This window comes from Artibeus jamaicensis, unplaced genomic scaffold (genome assembly GCF_021234435.1).
Source record: "Artibeus jamaicensis isolate MK-2021 breed Jamaican fruit bat unplaced genomic scaffold, CSHL_Jam_final contig_76, whole genome shotgun sequence".
In the NCBI taxonomy this organism is placed as follows: Eukaryota; Metazoa; Chordata; class Mammalia; order Chiroptera; family Phyllostomidae; genus Artibeus; species Artibeus jamaicensis.
This window is the reverse complement of record NW_026521954.1, coordinates 3,717,795-3,738,853: the sequence shown is the minus strand read 5'-3', so window position 1 is coordinate 3,738,853 and position 21,059 is coordinate 3,717,795. Positions and strand designations below refer to the sequence as shown.

At 37.1% G+C, this 21,059-nt stretch overlaps 1 protein-coding gene across 13 annotated transcripts in view; it reads right to left on the bottom strand.

Moving 5' to 3' along the window:
• Positions 1-21,059, bottom strand: part of SMIM14 (small integral membrane protein 14) — a 66,161-nt gene that overhangs the window by 22,023 nt on the left and 23,079 nt on the right. For 6 of the 13 annotated variants that reach the window (XM_037138023.2, XM_037138028.2, XM_037138030.2 and 3 more), the window contains one exon: positions 14,790-14,899. In XM_037138023.2, coding sequence (XP_036993918.1) covers positions 14,790-14,899 — 110 coding nt within the window. Of the gene's footprint in view, positions 1-14,789; positions 14,900-15,390; positions 15,512-18,857; positions 18,949-21,059 lie in introns of those variants that run through there. The other 7 variants (XM_053672333.1, XM_053672335.1, XM_053672336.1 and 4 more) reach the window with 4 other exon arrangements.

The window sequence follows — 21,059 nt, the reverse complement described above, 5'->3', positions numbered from 1 at the left end:
TCTCCACCCTCCCCCTCCCTGCTAATTATCCTCCGCGTGATCTCCATTTCTGCTCTAGTAGTTTGCTTAGTTGGGTTTTTTTAGGTGTAGTTGTTGATAGTTGTGTTTGTTGTCATTTTAATGTTCATAGTTCCGATCTTTTTCTTTCCTGGTATGATTGCTTGTTTTATTATTTTTAAATATTTTTATTGATTATGCTATTACAGTTGTCCCATTCTCCTCCTTCATTACCCTCCACCCTGCACACCCTCTCCCACCCACATTCCCCCCTTTACTTCATGTCCATGTGTCATACATTCTTTAGCTTCTACATTTTCCACACTATTCTTGCCCTCCTCCTGGCTATTTCCTACCTACCATCTTTGCTACTTATTCTCTGTACCTTTTCCCCCCTCTCTCCTCCCACTCCCCTGTTGCTAACCCTCCCTTTGATCTCCATTACTGTGGTTCTGTTCCTGTTCTAGTTGTTTGCTTAGTTTGTTTTTGTTTTGGGTGTGGTTGTTAATAATTGTGTTTGCTGTCTTTTTACTCTTCATATTTTTTATTTTCTTTTTCTTAGATTAGTCCCTTTAATATTTCATATAATAAGGATTTGGTGATGATGAACTCCTTGAACTTGACCTTATCTGAGAAGTGCTTTATCTGCTCTTCCATTCTAAATTAAAGTTTTGCTGGATAGAGTAATCTTGGATGTAGGTCCTTGCCTTTCATGCCCCTTCTTGCCTGTAAGGTCTGTTTTGAGAAATCAGCTGACAGTATGATGGAAACTCCTTTGTAGGTGCCTGCCCCTTATCTCTTGTTGATTCTAGAATTCTCTTCTTCATTTTAATCTTGGGTAATGTAATTATGGTGTGCCTTCATGTGTGCTTCCTTGGGTCCAACTTATTTGGGACTCTCTGAGCTTCTTGAACCTCATGGAAATCTATCTCCTTTGCTAGATGGGGAAAGTTCTCCTTCATTTGTTCAAATCAGTTTTCAATTTCTTGCTCTTCCTCTTCTCCTTCTGGAACCCCTATGATTCAGATATTGGAATGTTTAAAGTTGGCCTGGAGGTTCCTAAGCCTCTCCTCATTTTTTTTTGAATTCTTACTTCTTCATTCTGTTCTGGTTGAATGTTTATTTCTCCCTTCTGCTCCAAATTGTTGGATCTAAGTCCTGGTTTCCTTCCCTTCGCTTTGGTTCCCTATACATTTTCTGTTGTATCACTTTGTATAGCCTTCATCTCTACCTTCATTCTGCCACCAAGCTCAATCAATTCTGTGAGCATTCTGATTATCAGTGCTTTGAACTCTGCATATGATAGGTTGTCTATCTCCTTGTCACTTGGCTCTTTTTCTAGAATTTTGATCTGTTCTTTCATTAGGTCCACATTTCTTTGTCTTGGCACACCTGTTATGCTGTAAAAAGCAGAGCCTTAAGTATTCACACCAGGGTGGAGCAACCCTCTTTGTGGTACTATCTGTGAAGGAGGGAAGGAGGGGTCAGAGGGGACAGTGCGCTCACTTTCTCCACTCTAGCCCCTTCTTTCTGTCACTTCCCACAAGCAGATTGTGCCCTTTCAGGTGCTGATTCCCAGGTGGGTAGGTGGTGGGAACTTTCCTGTGAGACTGGGAGTTTCTCCTACCCTCGAAACCCCCACAGGATTTTACAGCTAGAGGTTTTGAGTCTTTAGTTTCCTAGTCAGCCACCCCCGGCCCAGCCTACAGGGTCCACTGCCTTGCCACAGGTCCTCCCCATCTGGCTGCCCATCTCCGCCCCTCCTACTGGTCTGGATGAATGTTTAACTCCTTGGTTATCAGAGTTCCATGCAGTTTGATTTTTCTAGAGGTTCTGGTTGTTTATTGTTTTTAAAATGGCTGTTTTCCTTCTTTTGGTTGTGCAAGGAAGCAAAGCATTTCTACGTACACCTTAATCTTGGCCAGAACTCTCATTAATCTATTTAGGATAAGGAAAAGAAAAACTGCTAGAATAAAGGTATGCACATTTTAAATTTAGATACACAGTCCCAAATTGCAGGAGGGTAATTTTAAAGAAATGACATATTATAAACAAAGTACATTCAATTTAAGTATTTCTGCAAAATCATATCCCTGTAAAAGTTCAGTTTTTCAACTGGAAGACCAGCTGGAATGTAGTATTTCTGATTACACTGAGCCCTTCATGACCAAGTGGCATCTCTACATATTTTCCTACAACATAAACAAAAATAATTTGAAGGACCAAATAACCCATGCATATTTAAGCCTCAATAATTCAGATATCAGGTAAAGGCAAGTCTGAATATTTGAAAAGCTGATTTGCCCATACAATATATACATTCCGCAGTCCTAAAAAATACCATATGAATTAGAATTTAATTAATTTATTGAACTAAATATCATCACAAATCTTATGGCTATTGCTAAGACAATAGTACAATTTATATGCTATGCCCTTATGGTACAATCTATCCTTATGATATATAAAGATACATAAATGTGCAGATACGTGACTGCGAAGTCCACAAACTTAATGAAACCTCCGGCTGTGCATATAGCACTAGTCCTGCAGGGGGATGGGTGAGTGAGTGGAGTGGAGGCAATAGGAAAAGGGACTTTGACATTTTGCCCTATATTTCTCTATTACTTCATATGATTGTAATTTACATATCCACTTATTATGTGTGTTATTAAAAGAAGATTTAAAAAAGACTGACACATGAGGCAAATTCCAAAATACAGGCTGACTTTTATTTGCTGTCCTGGACTGACTGTGTGGTCTCCTCAAAATCTGTGTGTTGAAATCTTACCCTCAATGTGATGATATTAAGAAGTGGGGACTTCTGGGGTGGAGTGGGATTAATGCTTTTCTAAAAGATGACCCAGCCCTGACTGGTGTGGCTCAGTGGATTGAGCACCAGCCTACAAACCAAAAAGTTTCCAGTTAGATTCCCAGTCAGGGCACATGCCTGGGTTGTGGGTCAAGTCCCTCCAACCAATTAATATATCTCTTATCAATGTTTCTCTCCCTCAGTTTCTCCCTCTATTCCCATCTCTCTAAAATAAATAAATAAACAAACAAATAAATAAATAAATAGAATCTTTTAAAATTAAATAAAATAAAAGGATATTCTCTTACCCTCTCTCTTCAAAAAAGAGCCAGAGCACTATTACCATTCACAGTCTTCCAAAATCTTGCCATTCCCTATTAAGAAATGAAGTCTTTCCCCATGCTCTTAAACCTGAGAACAGGCTTGTGACTGCTATAACCAAGAGTTTGGCAGAAGTGTGGTATGTATGCAACTTCTTAGGCTACATCATAAAAAGTATCCAGCTGTTGCCTGGTTCTCTCCTTCCTCCCCCCCATCCTCTCTTGGGATGGATGTTCCCCCTTGGAACCAAGCCACAAAGCTGTAATGAAGTCAAGCAGCCACTTAAAAACCATATGTCAGTGTTCTTGCTGACAGTACTAGATAGGGTATCAGCCACCCATCAGCATCAACTGGCAGACAGTGAGCAAAAGCCTCCAGATGTTTCCTGCTCCCAGCCTGAGTCTTCCAGCTAAGAATCTGGACACTATACAGCAGACAGGCTACCTCTACTGTGCTCCATATGAACTACAGACAAATAGTTTGTCAGCTTAATAAAAGGTAGTTTCATGTCATTTAGTTTGGGGCTAATTTTTTACACATCCATAATAACTGAAACAAATGTTAGTAGAAACTGTTAATAGTTTGTATTGAGTAAAGTGGCAATAAGGAGTTGGGGAACACAGAGAGAGATTTTGCTTTTCCCTTTCTATATTTAATACTGCTTGAATTTTATGAGGACGCGCAATAGTTATTTTTTTTATCTTTTAAGTAAAACAAAGTCAACCACAGGGAGGACTATCAAGTCTTCAAGTGCCCGGATGATAGTGAGAAAAAAACATTAAGATTTACCCTGGCTGGTATGGCTCAGTGGATTAATTGCTAGCCTGGGATCCAAAAGGTTACCAGTTCGATTCCCTGTCAGCACACATTCCTGGATTGTGGGCCAGGTCCCCGGTTGGGGGCATGTGTGAGGCAAATGATTGATGTTATCTCTTCCAATAGATGTTTTCTCTTCCTCTCTATCTCCCTCTCTTTGAAAATAAATATCTCTAAAAAAAAAATTAAAATTTGAAAGAAGTCCAATACAATTTTCTTTATTGACTGAAATAAAGTCCAAAAGGTGATCATATGATTAAATAGGCCTTGTAGTGCCCTGCCTGGTGTGGCTCAGTTGGTGGGTTTCGTCCTGTAAAGTGAGAGATCGCTGGTCATTCCCAGTTGGGGCACAGGTCTAGACTGAGGGTGCAATCCCCAGTCAGGACGCATGTGAGGGGCAAGTGATTGATGTTTCCACCACCTACTGATGTTTCTCTCCCACTTCTTCTCTCTCCCTCCCCTCTCTCTAAAAGTAAATAAATAAAAATCCTTAAAATAAAAGCTTTGTAGCACATGGAAAATGCTAAATATTATTATTGCATATTGTTATTACACATGGTATATTATACACACACACACCACAGTATCTAAATATATACTTGTTTAAAAAATCTGGGAAGATGTATACCAAGTTCATGTAGAGAAGTAAGGAATAAGCCAGATTTGGAGAAGTGACACAGAAGTTTAGTCTTACTTTTACTGTATAGGTTGTTTTTTTATAAAGAGCTCTCTCTCTTTTTCTTTTTTAACATTTTATTTATTTATCTTTAGGGGGGAGGTAAGGAGAGAGGGAGAGAAATATCAATGTATGGTTGCCTCTCATGTGTCCCCCACTGGGAACTGGCCTGCAACTCAGGTATGTGCCCTAATTGGGAATCGAACTGCCATCCCTTAGTTCACAGACCCACGCTCAATTGTTTTTTTTTAAAGAACACCTTCATGTATTTATATCAATACTTATATTTTACAAAAACTAAAATAAGTAAATAGCATATATACTAGTAATAGATATATTTGCTATATCAGGTATTTGCTGGGTAGAAAGATTTCTTAAGAACTTTTCATGAAAAAATATAATAAAAAACATTAAATTAATTCGAAACAGAAAAAGAAAACTTATCAGGCCCACGATTTTCTTCCAGGTAAAAGTCAATAGGTCTTCACATGACTTATCTAAGTACAGTAAACATTAGTCACAATTTGCAGGGCCTTCAGGCCATATAGAGGAACCTGACGGTGGATCTCTCAGATCACATGTGTACAGTACTTCAATATGGAATCAAATTTAAGTAAATTAAAGATGTAGAAGTTTCCATTACACTGTTTAGATTAGAACTGAAATACAGAGCTCAAAAAAACAAACAAAAAAGGATTATCTGCATTCCAAATCTTAGGTTACAACATAGAATAGAAAAAACAGAGCCTAATTCAAGTTCAGATTTCTAAATCCATCTGTTCTCTTTCTGAAACTCCTATAATTGTAGAAGAAACTATATACCAAGAGACAGCCAGTCAAGAAAAACAAGAGGAGAAGAAGGGAATGGCAAGGGCGCAGAAAAGGGTGAAGCCAGAATAATTCTGCAAATGGCTGCAATGGGGATGAAAACAAGGTCCCCCTCTCCTGGCAGTTTTTATGGCAGTTTTAAGGAAATAAGTTCTTTGAAACAAAACAAAATGAAACTAGATACTTCTTTTTTTAAAAAATACTATCTTCATAGGGGGCACAAAAATACTAGACAACATAGAGAAGGATTTATACTTATTATGCTTTGTGTTGTCATCTTTCTGCGTATGTAGTAGTAGTCTACAACATCACTAAATATCCTCATTTACCACTGGGCACATTACTATATTTACTTAATAAAACACAGAATTATATGTAACATGATACAGATACCTAATAAAAATTGTAAAAACTTACTGTATTTTCCTATCTACCTCTCTCAGCCTTGTTAGGCAGCATTTAAAGCTCTAATTAGAGTATCAGACTAAGATACCAAAAAATCTGTAAAAAAGTCAGATAATATCTCCATTTTTATGTTTATGAACATTCCTAAGACAAACAAAAACAGATATACACCTGGCAAAACACAAGTCTATTCGTTTAGAACAGTCTAACACTTGTGTAACTCAATAATGTAATTAAATCATAGGAAGGAGATGTGCTGTCATGAGAACCCCAAAATGGGCATTCTTTGTACGACAGTGTCAACAACCTTGAACTTAAACATTGTTTATCATGTATCATTTTAAAACACTTCTATAATAATACAGTCAGAGACAGAATCATTTACATTAAAGTCCATATTGGGAATAGACAATAAAAATCAGATTTATATTCTTTGTACTGCTGCAGCTTAGCAGTAAATATTTCAAAAACATACATAAATACAGATGAGGCAGTAGGAACAAATTTGAATTGCTACTGTATCACTAAGTCTTAGGAGACATACAAATTTATTTATATATTTATATATATGTATTTTATATACATGTAACATATTTTGCATTTTGATGAGGAAAAATTCTACCAGTTTAGAACTCAAAGAAGGTGAAAAAAAAAGAATAACACCTTATTAGAATTACTGAAAAGCTAAACATCATAGAATACAGTACTTTCTTTTAGAATCATGCAACACTACATTAAAAAACTTTGTTCTCCTGTGGAAAAGTCTGTAATTATAAATTTTTGTAGATAACCATACTGCTTTTAATACCTTTGAAGATGCTTATGTTTTAAATTAATTGAATGTAAAATTGTTTTTAAGTTAATAGACAATGCATCCACATAGTTTTAAAATGTAAAAATATAGTGAAGAATCTCTCCTGCTGCTTTTCCTATCCCTCTACTGCCCCCTAGATTTCCAATACAGGGCTTTTTAAGGTGCCTGAAGGAGGTAACTGGCAGTGGAGCAGAACACAGCATAAAGAAACAGGGCGGAGCCTGGAGCTAAACTGTCAGGGCTGAAGGTCCCTTGCCACCCTCTAGTCAGCTCCAACACCTGGAACGGTGACTCGCCCTGTCATCTCAGTTCCCTCATGTGTGAAAGGAAAAGCTACATCGGATGCTTTCTATGGGCTTAGAATAGTGCCTTGACTCCCTTCAAACTCTCCCCAATGTTATTGTCCTGAGTCTGAGGTATAACCCTTGGAACCTCTTCTATGCATTTGCAAACATATACGGACCTACACACCCCTCTCTCTAACCTTCAAAGGCATCTGTATGGCTTTTGCTAGCACTTCTCTTCTTTTATTTCTAGTAGGTTTTCAATTCTCCATTGTTTAGGAAATAAAGGTTTATATCTTGTTGATGGATTTTCTTTCTTTTTTTGAGGGGGAGGGTCCATATAATTCCTGTGTTCCGTTTAATTGTTTTGGCTTTGAATTATATTTTGTCTGAAATTTAGAATATCACATTTTTGGGGGACAGCCTTTCCCAACTGCTTTATCATTTATCTAAGATATTTTGTTCTCAGTGTCTATCTTCCTCATACACAAGCATTTAAAAACTCCAATCTGTCTCTTCTAACATGGACCTACTTCGTGTTCTCTTCTAATGTAGCTGTGCCAAATCACATGGTAGTCCAGTTACTTTCTTCAACTACTTTGCCTGGTTTTCTGTTCGTATTTATTAATAAAGGACGAGGCCGGTAAACAAGTAGGGTCTACGCTTCCCTTATTGAGGAAGCATGCGGGCAGCTTAGAGAACGTCTTAATGTTCAAAGCAGGGAAGGCTTCATTCTAAGGCTTTATATGTAGTACATTTCATTCCTGGAACAAGCATTCTTTCCTTCCTACTTTACATCCACTGCAGAGGTTTGGGGAAAGAGCCCTCCCCATCAATATTTTGCTGTTCTTAGAAAGCAGTAATCCTGGTTTTAGCATAGCAAAGGCCTCTCGGCCAGTCATCTCGTATTCCATAAAGGGGGAAAAATATGCAGCAGATCCAGCTATCCAAAAGAGTCACACTCCCTTTTAGTACTGCCTAACTTGGAAGGCTTTTGCTTTTTGTTGCTTTAGTTTTTATTAGTTGTTCATGTACACAATTTAAACACTTCTCTAAGGTTGTTCCCCCCAAAAGCAGTTGTTCTCCCCTTCTTATTTCCCCCTCCACAGAGGTGACTACTTTCAACTTTAAGTTGCTTATTTTAGTATTTACTTCGGTGATTTTATACATATGCGCATATATATGTATTATTGCTACATCTTGATTTTTCAGTGTTAAGTTATTAATCTACTTCCACTGATTCACCAGTATAGAATATCAAAATCAAGTTCTCTTTTTTCCTGACCCCACAGCACATGTATCCTCTTCCCACCTCTTAATAATTAAATAATAGAGTAATTGTTAAAGTAATAACTAGTATTAACTTATTTAGTTCAATAGTCAGTTCTAACATTATTATGACCATGTAAATGCTCCTCACAGTTGAGCCATGTAGTATAGTACAATATGCTTCTTTTTCCTTTGCTTTTTTGATTTTAGAGAGTGGAAGGGAGGGGGGCAGAGAAGGACAGAAACACTGATGTGAGACAGAAACATCGATCAGGTTGCTTCTCATACAGGCCCCCTGCCTTCCAATCAGGACTGAACCCACCACCTAGGCATGTGCTCTGACTATGAATCAAGCCTGCAACCCTTTGTTTACAGGATGATGCTCCAACCAACTGAGCCACACTGGTCAGGGGCTTCTTCTTTTCTGTACTATGTCTGTGTTTCCTTAAAGCTAATGATTTTCTTTTGTTTTTTTCATACACTTGGTTCTATATGACTTTTCACAACTTGTTTTCAGTTATCTAGATCACAAGATACCTAGAGTCATTAGGTATTGTACCAATTCATCTTTCTGAAAAAGCCTCTCCTACAGCCGAGTGACACCCTCCCAACTAATCCAGCTATCTTGTAGTCCTGGTGCACAGGGATCACCTGGGACCTCCCCTCACCATTATCCTGACCTTGTAGTCCTGGTGCAAAGCGATCACCACAGGACCTCCCTTCACTGTTGCCCTAGAAGTTACTCTTGCCTCTCTTGTGGCCTGAATCTGTTTTTTTTAATACTCCAAATCTTAGTCCTCTTTCTTGATTTATGCCTTCGTTTTGATGAAAATAGTTCATTGTTTAGCAATTATTTAAGAAAGGATACATGAAATAAATTTTTGAAGAGCAATTATTGAAGACCTCCTATTTGATTGGATGGATCTAAAATGCTGGCTTGGTAATAATTTCCCTTACAAATTTAAAGTCATTGTGCCAATGCCTTCCAGTTTTGCTGTTGAAAAGTCTAGTCTTTAGACTCTTGATCTTTTGTATATGATCTGTATTTTCCGGGAACAGCAAGAAGGCCAGAACTGTTAGGGTAAAAGAAGCACAGGCAAAGAGTGGGGTAGCGGGGGACAAACTATCTAAGACCATGCAAATTTTGTTTTCATTTTGAGTGTTATGGGTAGCTACTGTAGGATTTTGGGTAAAAAAAGGATTATTACTTAGCTAATCAAAAATAGATCACTTCAGCTGCTGTAGTGAGACTAAACTTGAGGGGTGTGGAACATGGCAAGAGGAGACCTATAGAAGGCTAATTCAACAACCCAGGCAAAAGATAATTATAGATTAGACCAGGATGTTGCATTGGAGGTATGAGAAATGGCTGGACTGTGGATATGTTTTTAAGGATATGTTTTGAGCTAAAAGGATTTTTTTCTGCATTAACTATGGGATTGAAAGAACAGAGGAAAAAATTACCCAAAATTTGTTACCTGGACAACTAGAATAATAGAGTGAATAGAAAAGACAGAACAGTATTGGCTAGGTGGCAAGAAAAGAAGTTCAATTGTGCACAACTCAAGTGTAAGATGTCGACTAGTAACCCAAATGGAGATGGCGCATCACCATCAAGTGCACAAAAGTCTGGAATTGAGGAGCATCGGCATCATGACTGGACTTTTGTTTGGGCACTTGCCCTCCCTTTGATCTCATTCAATGTCCATGCCGGGTTCTCGCATGTGAGCCACAAAATATCCTTTTACTATGTTCTTTTCTGTTGAAATCAGCCGGAACTTCTATTCCTTATAATGAAGAACCTTAACTAATATCACTACTAAGCAGGAAACAAGTTAGTTTTAAATTGTGAATGACTTCTTTAAAATGAAAAGAACTAATAGCAAAATCTTAACTGTTCCTAAGCTGAATATATGTCTTGGTAAAGCCCATATACTTCCATAGAATAGGCAAAACTAAACTGTAGCCCGGCATATAACTAATGATCTAACTATAAATATTCATTAAATTCCTCATGTTGACCCAAGTTTCTACTTGCTATTAGTATTTTAAATCCTTAGGAATCAATAATATTCTAACTTATAAGGAAACCCAATTACATGAGAAAAATAACAAAAATTCCAAATTAGTACTTGAAATTAATGAGATGTTTCTTTATTACAAGGATGAATTAAGTCCACTTTTAGGAAAATGAGAATAAACCTCTGTTCTGTCATCAGACTATAAAGTGGACATTATCACATCTAAGGGTTTCCTGAGCACACAGGTATCTAAATTCTGATAGTTATGACTAACAGAGAAAAATTATACCCTCAGATAAACTGTTTTTAAAGTATAGGATAGGAAGTGAGTTTAGCGTTTCACAGTGTAACAACGTAACAGGTAGAGATAAAAAAGGTCCTCTGAAGTATAAAGAGGAAAAACAAATGGATGCATGACAGGTAGAAAAACCTGTATATTGTAAAAAACTACTGATTACATTTAAAATAAAAAATTGATACTTTTTATTAAATAACCTTTCTCTGATTATAAGATATATTACCACATTAAATATAGGGATCAACAAGAGAATTCTCACCCCAAATTCCACAATCCAGACAACCACTATTAACATTTTGATATACTATATTTTGCCGTGTTTAATGCACACTGATGTTTTTGGCCCAAACTTTAAAAAAATCTTCTATTTTAATTTTTTAATTTAATGTTTTATTTCTTTATATATAGATACTTGTTTTTTGTATTATAAAGGAATATTGCCATTTATTTTTAACATATTATGGTACAAGAAACTTTATGCAACAATTACAAAACACAGGAACAGATACAAGTTACTTCAGGTACTACCCATGTAAAATGCGCATCCTTATTTTTCCCTCAAAAATTTGGGCAAAAAAGTGGCAAAATATGGTATTTTCTTCTAGTCTTTTCTCTTGTGCACATATATATGAGTTATGTGTGTGTATGTGTACAGTACAAAAGCAAGAACATACTAAGTGCCATTTTTATATATTCCTTTTTTAACTTCATATTATGTATGTATTTCCCCATGTTATTAAATAGTCTTAAAGGACAATTATTTCAAACATCTGTATAAGATTCTATCATATGAATGCCATGACATAATTGCTACCCTGCTGGTAGGCATTTAGGTTGTTTATAAATTTTTACTAGCATGAATAAATGCTGTAGTAAAAAGTATTATACATAAAACTTTAATAAATTTCTGAATTTAGAGACACTATTTCAAAAGACACTTTTTTAGTACAAATGTTTAGAAATAGCTTAAATATCAAGAATACATATGGTCCAATTAAGCTGCTTGATTATGAATTTAACTGAAGAAAAATATGCATGATATAGAAATTATAAAGCACCAACGCCCCACTGGAGCAAGTCCTGCTCCATAGGGTCACCTCCTGTACAGCAGCTCCTTTACTCCAGTTGCAGCCAGTCCTCCAAGCTGATTGGCCTGGGGGTCAGTTCCTCCCAGTGACGTCAAGAGCAATCAAGGCTCAACTACAATAGTACAGTGCGCACAGGCCACACAGGGGCATGTCTGGAGCGCCCAGCTAGGGTAACTGGGAAGGCTGTACCACCGGGCTCTACAGGACACCTACTACACAAAGGCACTTTACCAGTCCAGAAGATAGCAACTCTACCTAATACATAGAAACAAACATAGGGAAGCAACCAAAATGCAGAGACAAAGAAACAGATCCCAAATGAAAGAACAGAACAAAACTCCAGAAAAAAATAACTAAATTGAAGGCAAGCAAACTACCGATACTGAGTTCGAAACAATGCTCAAGGAGCATTAGATACATAAAAGGATGCTCAAGGAGCTTAGAACTTCAACATGAAGTTCTAAGCATGATAAAGGACATAGAGATCATAAAAAAGAACCAGTCAGAAATGAAGCATACAGTCCTGGTTGGTGTGGCTCAGGGGATTGATGCTGGCATATGAATTAAGGGGTCGTTGGTTCGATCGCCACTCAGAGCATATCTGGGTTGTGGGCCTGGTCCCCAGTAGGGGGCGTGTGAGAGGCAACTACACATTGATGTTTTTCTCCCTTTCTCCCTCCCTCCCCCTCTCCAAAAAATTAATTAAAAAAATATTTTTTAAAAAAACAAATAAAGGACACACTAACAAATACAAAATACATTAAAGGGAATCAACTATAGATTTTGATTTGAGAATCAAATTAGCGATTTGAAATACAGGAAGAAAAAAAGAATCCAAAAAAAAGGAGATAATGGAGAACGAAGAAACAAGAATTCAAAAAAAGGAGGAGAGGTTTAGAAACCTCTGGGACAACTTTATATGTTCCAACATCCAAATCATAGGGGTGCCTGAAGGAGAAGAGGAAGAGCAAGAAACTGAAAACTTATTTGAAAATGAAATGAAGGAGAACTTCCCTAATCTGGTGAAGAAAATAGACTTCCAGGAAGTCCAAGAGCTCAGAGTCCCAAAGAAGTTGGACCCAAGAATGCACACCAAGGCACATCATAATTCCATTACCCAAGAGGAAAGACAAGGAGAGAATCTTGAAAGCACCAAGAGAAATGGAGATAGTTACCTACAAAGAAGTTCCCACAAGACTATCAGGTGATTTCTCAAAAAAAAAACCAAAAAAACCTTACAGGCAAGAAGGGGCTGGAAAGAAGTATTCAAAGTCATGAAAGGCAACAACCTACATTGTATATTAGTCATAGAGGTGTAAAGTACAGCATAGGGAATATAGTAGTTAATATTCTAATAACTGTATAGTATCAGATAGGATGAGATTTATCGGGATGATCACTTAGTTAATATAATGTCTAATCACTGGTGTGTACAACTGAAATTAATATAATATTATATGTCAACTGAGTTGAAAAATAAGAAACTATAAAGCACAATTTAATTCAAACAAATATTAAACCTAATCAGCAAGTTTCCTTAATAAATCAAATGAATTTCTCTCCCTTCTGGAATCTTCAATACTGCTACCAACATATTTATTTATATATAAGTGAATTATCCATCAGTAATTTATTGTGAAATATCTGGCATAGATTAAAAAACTGTGGATTTTTAAAGGGTTCTTAATTTATTTCCACGTAACAACCAAGTACTTCAAATAAGGACTGCTATAGACAATGTCCCATCAAGCATGAATTACTGCACCCATTAACACATGGCTTTCTTGACAATCTACTAAAGAGAACTGAAATGTACAGAAAATCATAAAAAGTACAGCTTAATTTTAATCATCTCTAACAAAGCAGCAGAGCTCATAGAAAAAAAGCATGTTACTACGTTAAAAATAAAACATACCATACTAATAAAAGAGTTGGTAACCCTTACTAAAGGCTGATCTGGGAAAATTTACCACACTTAAATGTCTGTTTTTTGTTTCTAATATCACAGTAATTTGAGTAAATTTTGCTGTATGTTTGACTGAATTAAGATATAAAAAATATCAGCTCTTTAACTTCATAAATAAGCAGGAGAAAATAGTTTTTAAAATATTTAAAAATATTAACTATCTTTTAAATAGTTGTTTAAATATTTTAAAGTGTTTCACAATACTTTTTAAAATATTCTTTCCTCAGACCCATCTATTTTTACATCCAGTTATCAGAGATATGACATTCCCATTATGTTTCTGTACCCGCAAGAGTCTGATTTAATTTATAAATTCTTAGTTTACTGCTTTCCCTCTAAGGCATTCTTAAGGATCATTAAGTCCTAGTATACGCTGATTCTAAAGTAAATACCATGTACAAGAAATACACTTCTGATCACTACATACAGACACCAAGTCAGCAGAAAGCTTTTTTATTAATTACCAACAATTTAAATATTTGAACAAATGTTTGCATTTGCCTTTATTAAAGGGCCAATAATAATATACCCCATATAAAAGTATTCTAAAACAACAACAAAATGTTGCTATAATATATGAGATAATAGTATTGCACTTTGTTGTTCATAATGGTCAAATTTCTCCTTTTGTACATAAAAAGTATGAAGTATAATGCACAGACAGCCCCATATTTAAGTGCAGAGATTAGGAGAGTCTTACAAATCGTGTAATTCAAATCTTACTACTATCCAAAGTCTGTTGTTCAGAAATCTACCTCCATTAAATAACTGGATTTTTTAAATTCTTTGTATAGAGATTTTTACTGTCATGCCATTTGGATGAGGGGAATTTGAGCCACATCATAACAGAAACTGACTTCACAGCAATTTCTCAGGCAAACAAGCCCCATATGCCTAAGGACTACATGCATTACTACAGAACAGAAAAGACTGTACACAAATGTGTTCCCACCCATGATGGGGAATTTAATCAACATGAATATAACAAATAAAAATAGAAATTTGTTATTATCTCTAACAAAATAATTGCTGGCAAGCATTTTTAACTTTTCTGACTCAAACCACTGTGGAATTTCAATTACAAAGTAATTTTAGTGACCATCTGATGAAAATCTTCCAATAACAATTGAAAAAAAAACCCAGCACAGAAGTAGTGCAGTTCAGTTCGGAACAGGACCGTCCTGTTCATCTCACCAGATTGATCAGCCTCCTCATCGCATGCTCATGAGAGCAAACACATTCACAGGGATCGAATCCGCCTTCTGCCATGATTACCCAGCTTGATTTAACTTCGCTGTTTAAATCTAGGAGGAAGGAAAAAAATTTATTATAAGACTACCATTCAGAGTTTCTCTTGAGGTATAAAAATTTTGTATATTGCACAATTAATTCGTAATAGTTCTTTTAATTTAGTTATTTGTTAATGACCTATAACAATGAATTTGTTACTAATTTTTTAAGTGTTATGAATCTATACAAATGACTGTCTACCCCTTCTGCCATCAAACTGCATTCCTATAAATGCCAAGGTCTGCAGACACATGGTGGCCTGTACCTGTGAAGCTGATGACACTAGAGACCAACTCTGCCTAATTACTTAATTCTTTAACTTTCTTAGCTCCATGTACTGTTATGAATTCACTGTCCGCCCCCCCACACACACAAAATTCACAGGTTGAAGCCTTAATCCCCGATGTGACAGTAGTTGGAGCTAAGGCTTTTCAGAGGTAATCAAGTCATGAGACTGGAGCCCTCATGATTAGTGCCTTTAAAAAAGAGATATGAGAGAAATGACCTCTCTTCTTCGCTATGTGAAGATACAGCAAGAAGGCATCAGTCTGCAAACCAGAGAGAGGGTCCTTCACCACACCATAAATCTGCTGGCACCTTGGTCACGAACCTCCCAGACTCCAGGACTGTGAGAGATAAATGTTGTTCAAGTCACCCAGTCTATCATATTTTGCTATAGCAACCCAAGTGACTAATACAACTTTGCAGCCTTTATCCTACCAAGAAAGCCCTCTGAAAGAAAAAAAAATAAGTGACGTAAGTTGATATTCAGTTTTTTTTTTTGGGGGGGGACGAATTAATATTAATTAACCTGACAATGGCTAGAAAACAGCTGGGAAGATTTTTAAATATATGAGTAACAAGTGAGAGGCCAAGATGGAGTACTATTGATATGTAAGACAGAATAGGACAGCTCAATGGAGTGATTCATAAATTAACTGAAAGGAATTTGATTCACTCATGCATTTAAAAAAGTTGTCCTGGCTGGTGTGGCTCAGTGGAGTGAGTGCCAGCCTGTGAACCAAAGGGCTGCTGATTCAATTCCCAGTCAGGGCACATGTCCCACTAGGGGGCACACGAGAAGCAACCACACACTGATGTTTCTTTCATTGTCTTCCTCTCTCTAAAAATAAATAAATAAAATCTTTAAAAAATATATTTTGCACCTGTGCTAGGCATCATCAGAAATATAAAAGTGAGCAAACACTGTAAGGTAATAGTCCTTACCTTAACAGTATTCTCATTCTAACAGTGAAGACAAATAGTAATCTAAATATTTTTAAAATCATAAATACAAACTTTATGAAGTTTGTGAATGAAGTTTGTGAATACAAACTTTGTGAATGCTGTAAAATACAAATGAACCAAAAAGCTGCAAAGACAACCCACAGAATGAGAGAAAATATTTGCAGTGATACATCTGATAAAAAATTTAACATCCAAAATATATAAAGAACCCCTCTAACTCAATAACAAAAACCCAGTAACAACTCAATTAACAACCCAAATCTGAAATGTGCAAAGGACTTGAATAGACATTTCTCCAAAGATACACAAATGGCCAATAAGCAGATGAAAAAAGTGCTCAATGTTATTCATCATTAGAGAAACAGAAATCAAAACCACAATCAAGCACCACTTCACACCTGTCCGAATGACTACAATTTAAAAAATGGAAACAAGTGATGTGGAGAAACTAGAACCCTTCTATATTGCTGATGGGAATGTTAAAACAGTATAGCCTCTTTGGAAAGCTTGATGGTTATTCAAGAAGTTAAATGTATTAATTATCAATAGCCCAGCAAACTCATTTATAGGTATATACCCTAAAGATTTAAAAATAGGGACTCAGACACTTGTATGCTAAATGTTCGTAATGGCCAAAAGGTGGCAACAACCCACACATCCATCAACAGGTGAATGGATAAACAAAATCCATTTTGATAAACAGTATATACATACAATGTCACATTATTCAGCCATAAAAAGGAATGAGGTTCTGATACACGATGCACCTTGAAAACATTATGCTAAGTAGAATGAGTCAATGTCTCTCTCTCCCCCTTCCTTACTCTCTCTAAAATCACTCAATTTTTTAAAAAAAGAAATATCTACACAGTAGGCAAATTCATACAGACAGAAAATAGAATGGTGGTTGCCAACAGGGGCTGGGGAAGAAGTGGGAAATTACTATTCAGTAAGTACAGACTTCCTGTTTGGGGTATAAAAGTTTTAGATATAGACAGTGGTGACAGTTGCACACCACTGTAAATATAATTAATGCCACTAAAGTGTATACTTAAAAAAATAGTTTAAAGTGGCAAAATTTGTTTTAGAGTTTACCACAATTAAAAAATCACTCTTGTTGTCCAGAACTGGGGGCCTTGGGGAAAGATGGGGAATGACTGCTAATTGATATAGGCTTGCTTTTTGGGTGAAGAAAATGTTCTAAAATTGATTGTGGTGATGGTCAGACAACTCCATGAATATAATAAAAATCACTGCATTGTACACTTTAAATGGTGCATTGTATGATTTATATCTCAGTAAACCTGTTTGTTTGTTTTTAAGATAAATGGTGCCTAGAAAGCATATATAGGTTCTAAACTTATTTAGGGAATCAGGGAAGAATTTACTCCAAGTTACCGTATTTTTAGGACTGTAAGAAGCACCGGACCGTAAGACTCACCTAGGTTTTAGAGGGGGAAAATTTTAAAAAATTTTTGAAGCAAAAAAAAAGTGGTAAAATATTTAATAGTCTGTGACCCCACTCCACCAACACCCCCTCCCCACAGCAAGCCAGGCAAGCTACATTCGGACTATAAGACACGCCATTTTCCCCCCAAATTGGGGGGATGTGTCTTATAGTCCGAAAAACACCGTAACTCACAGTTGAAAATGGAGGGATGCCCTGGAATACAACAGGGCAAGGTGGAGTAGCAGGGGTGGGGATCAGCGTCTGCAGGGCATTGTAGACATAAAGGGAAACGCAGTGTAGTGAGTAAGAGTGTGGCGTGACAAAGGAACTGAAAGAAAGCCACAGACTGCTGGAATCCAAACAGCAAGAAGAATGGTCTGATGTATAAGACCAGACAGGTCAAGGGGCCAGCCACACAGGGTCTTCTAGGCCACGTTCAAGATTAGGTCTTCACCCAAAAAGCAGTGTGAATCCCATAAACGGTTTCAAGCTGGTGTGCTTTAAAAAGACCACTTAGATCAGGGGTGTCAAACTCTTTTTCACCGGGGGCCACATCAGACTTGTGGTTGCCTTCAAAGGGCCAAATTTTAGGACTATATAAGTGTAACTACTTCTTAACTAGGGTCAAGGAGCTCAGCACTGCCACCGGGTAGAAACAAGGTGCCGGGCCGGATAAAACAAGGTGGAGGGCTGGATTTAGCCCACAGGCCTTGTGTTTGCAATCTGTGGCCTAGATGCACCATGAAAAACTGTAAGAAAAGAAGCTAGAGTTGATACAAGGAGCTCAGTCAAATGCTCTTTCAGTAGGTCAGAGATAATACCATTACAGAAATACATTGGTTTGATGACAGCGTATAAAATCATTGGGGGGAAGACAAATTGTTCCATGAATGGTATTGGGAACAGATGGTTCCCTACCCTCATTCTTTACACCAAAAGAAATTCTAGATCCATAAATGATATAACTTTTTAAAATGAAGTCACACAGCCCTGGATGGTGTAGTTCAGTAGATTGAGCATGGGCCTGCAAACCAAAGGATCGCGGTTCGATTCCCAGTCAGGGCACATGCCTGGGTCACAGGCCAGTTCCCAGCAGGGGACGCACAAGAGGCAACCATACACTGATATTTCTCTCCCTCTCTCCTTCCCTTCCCCTCTAAAGATAAATAAATAAATAATCTTTTTTAAAAATTAAAAATAAGTAAAAGTGAAGTCACACATACAAACAGTCAACTATAGCAATGAATTAGAATGATGTCCACAAACTGACCCACCTGGAATTTAGAATATGATAAAGCCCTGGGTGGGTAGTTCAGCTGGTTAGAGCATTGTCCCGGTATGCCAAAGTTGCAGGTTCGATCCCCACTGAGGGCACATACAAGAAGCAACCAATGAATGCATAAGAACAATAAATTGATGGGATGTCTTTTTTTCCTCTCTCTCCCTGCCCTCTCTCTAAAACCAATAAATAAAAATTTTAAATAATAAAGATATGATTTTAAACTACAAATTAATAAATGGCAGGGCAATGATCTATTATTTTTTAAGTTGAAGTATGCTATACACATAAAGGACTGGAACTTAGTAAGTGGTTAACTGTGAGGAAGAGAATGTAATTTTAGAAACAGACTTTAATTTTGTTAATTTTTAAACATTTCCTCTAGTGAGTATGTATTCATGTATTAAGACTTTTAACAAAGAGGAAAAATTAGCTTTAAAAAGTCACAAATGTATAACTGTAACAAGACAATGGGATACATGTAGAAAATACATATCCAAAAAATAATAAAGAGGAGGATCAATACCTTTGGCAGCTAAAAATAATAAATTTCTTTACAATAAATTATAAACCAACAATACACTGTAATATAAAAAGACAAGAGAATTAGGGGAAACCCTTGTAACACAAGAACTCAAACAGGGACTTAATTTATAGTGAACTCTAAAAATTAATATGAAAATGGCAACCTAATAGAAAAATGAGCAAAGATCATGTTCACAGGAAAATTTACAGCCAATAAGCAAATATAAAACAGAAGTAGTGCAAATCAAAATATCTCTCTCATCTATCAGAAGACTGGTAAAAATTAATTTATTCAGTTAATTTGGGATCCATATCCAAACGTGCAAAATTTTTGTGTAAGAATGTTCACTGCAACGTTTTTTTAAAAAGATTTGTATTTATTTCTTTTTAGAGAGAGAAGCAGAGAGGAGAAAGAGAGGGAGAGAGGTATCAATGTGTGGTTACCTCTCACGCACTCCCTACTGGCCCATAACCCAGGCATGTGCCTTGACTGGGAATTGAACTGGTGACCCTTTGGTTCTCAGGCTGGCACTCAGTGCACTGAGCCACACCAGGCAGAGCTCACTGCAACATTTCTTATAGGAGGAAAAAAAACCCCAACAACCAAAAATAGTTACCGTCCACGTGGTTCTCATTTAATAAATGTAGTATAAGTACATATGTTGCAGCTCTGGAAAAGAATGAGGCAGATTTCTATGATGATTAGGGGAAATACCAACTTATACTGAGGTGTAATCAAGTTGTAGAAGAGTCAGGGCAACCTACTTCCCATCTAAGAACTTCCAAGGTCTGTTGCCTGAACTAAGGGGATGTGGGGACTGAAAGGGTAAGTGGAGTTGCGGGTAACCTAAGCTGAAAAGCCTAACTCTCCGGGAATAGGAAACACCAAATACAAAGCCTACTTCCTGGTTTTGGCTGAAGCCACTCTCTCTCCACACCTTACTTTGAAAATTGATTAGGCTTCTTGTTAGAGAACTGACTACACATATCTAACACAGAACACCCTGAAAGTAAATATAATCCACCCTTGTATGTAGATAAAGTTCACCCTTGAAAGCCTATTTCTCAATTGTCTTTGCACAATGTCCTTAAGGGAAAAAAAGGCTCAGGCTGTGCTGATGTGGAAAAAAGCAAGTGGCCCGCCTACAAACACTGTCCTTCTGTCCTTCCTTCCTTCCTTCCTTCCTTCCTTCCTTCCTTCCTTCCTTCCTTCCTTCCTCCCTCCCTCCCTCCCTCCCTCCCTTCCTTCCCTCCCTCCCTCCCTCCCTCCCTCCCTTCCTTCCTTATTTCTGCCTCCCAGGGCCAACAAAATGTCAGTTGAAATTAAGACATTTTACTAAAATTTTAAAAAATAAAACTCAAAAACTAAAATGCCTAACCAGTTCTGGAGCCTCTAAACACAGAAATGCTAAAAAAGTTCAGCAGGTCCACCAACAACACTGTTTTGTTCTAATGTTGATGAAAAGAAAACAATTTTGATTCCCAGCAGGGACTACCATCTGTGTGGAGTCTACACATTCTCCCCATGTCTGCATGGGCTTCCTCTGGGTAACTCTGATTTCCTCCCGTGCGTGTGCGTGTGCATGTGCGTGTGTGTATGTCCCTGAGATGGAAGGGTGACCTGTCCAGGTGGGTTCCAACCTTGCACCCCGAGCTGCTGGGAGAGGCTCAG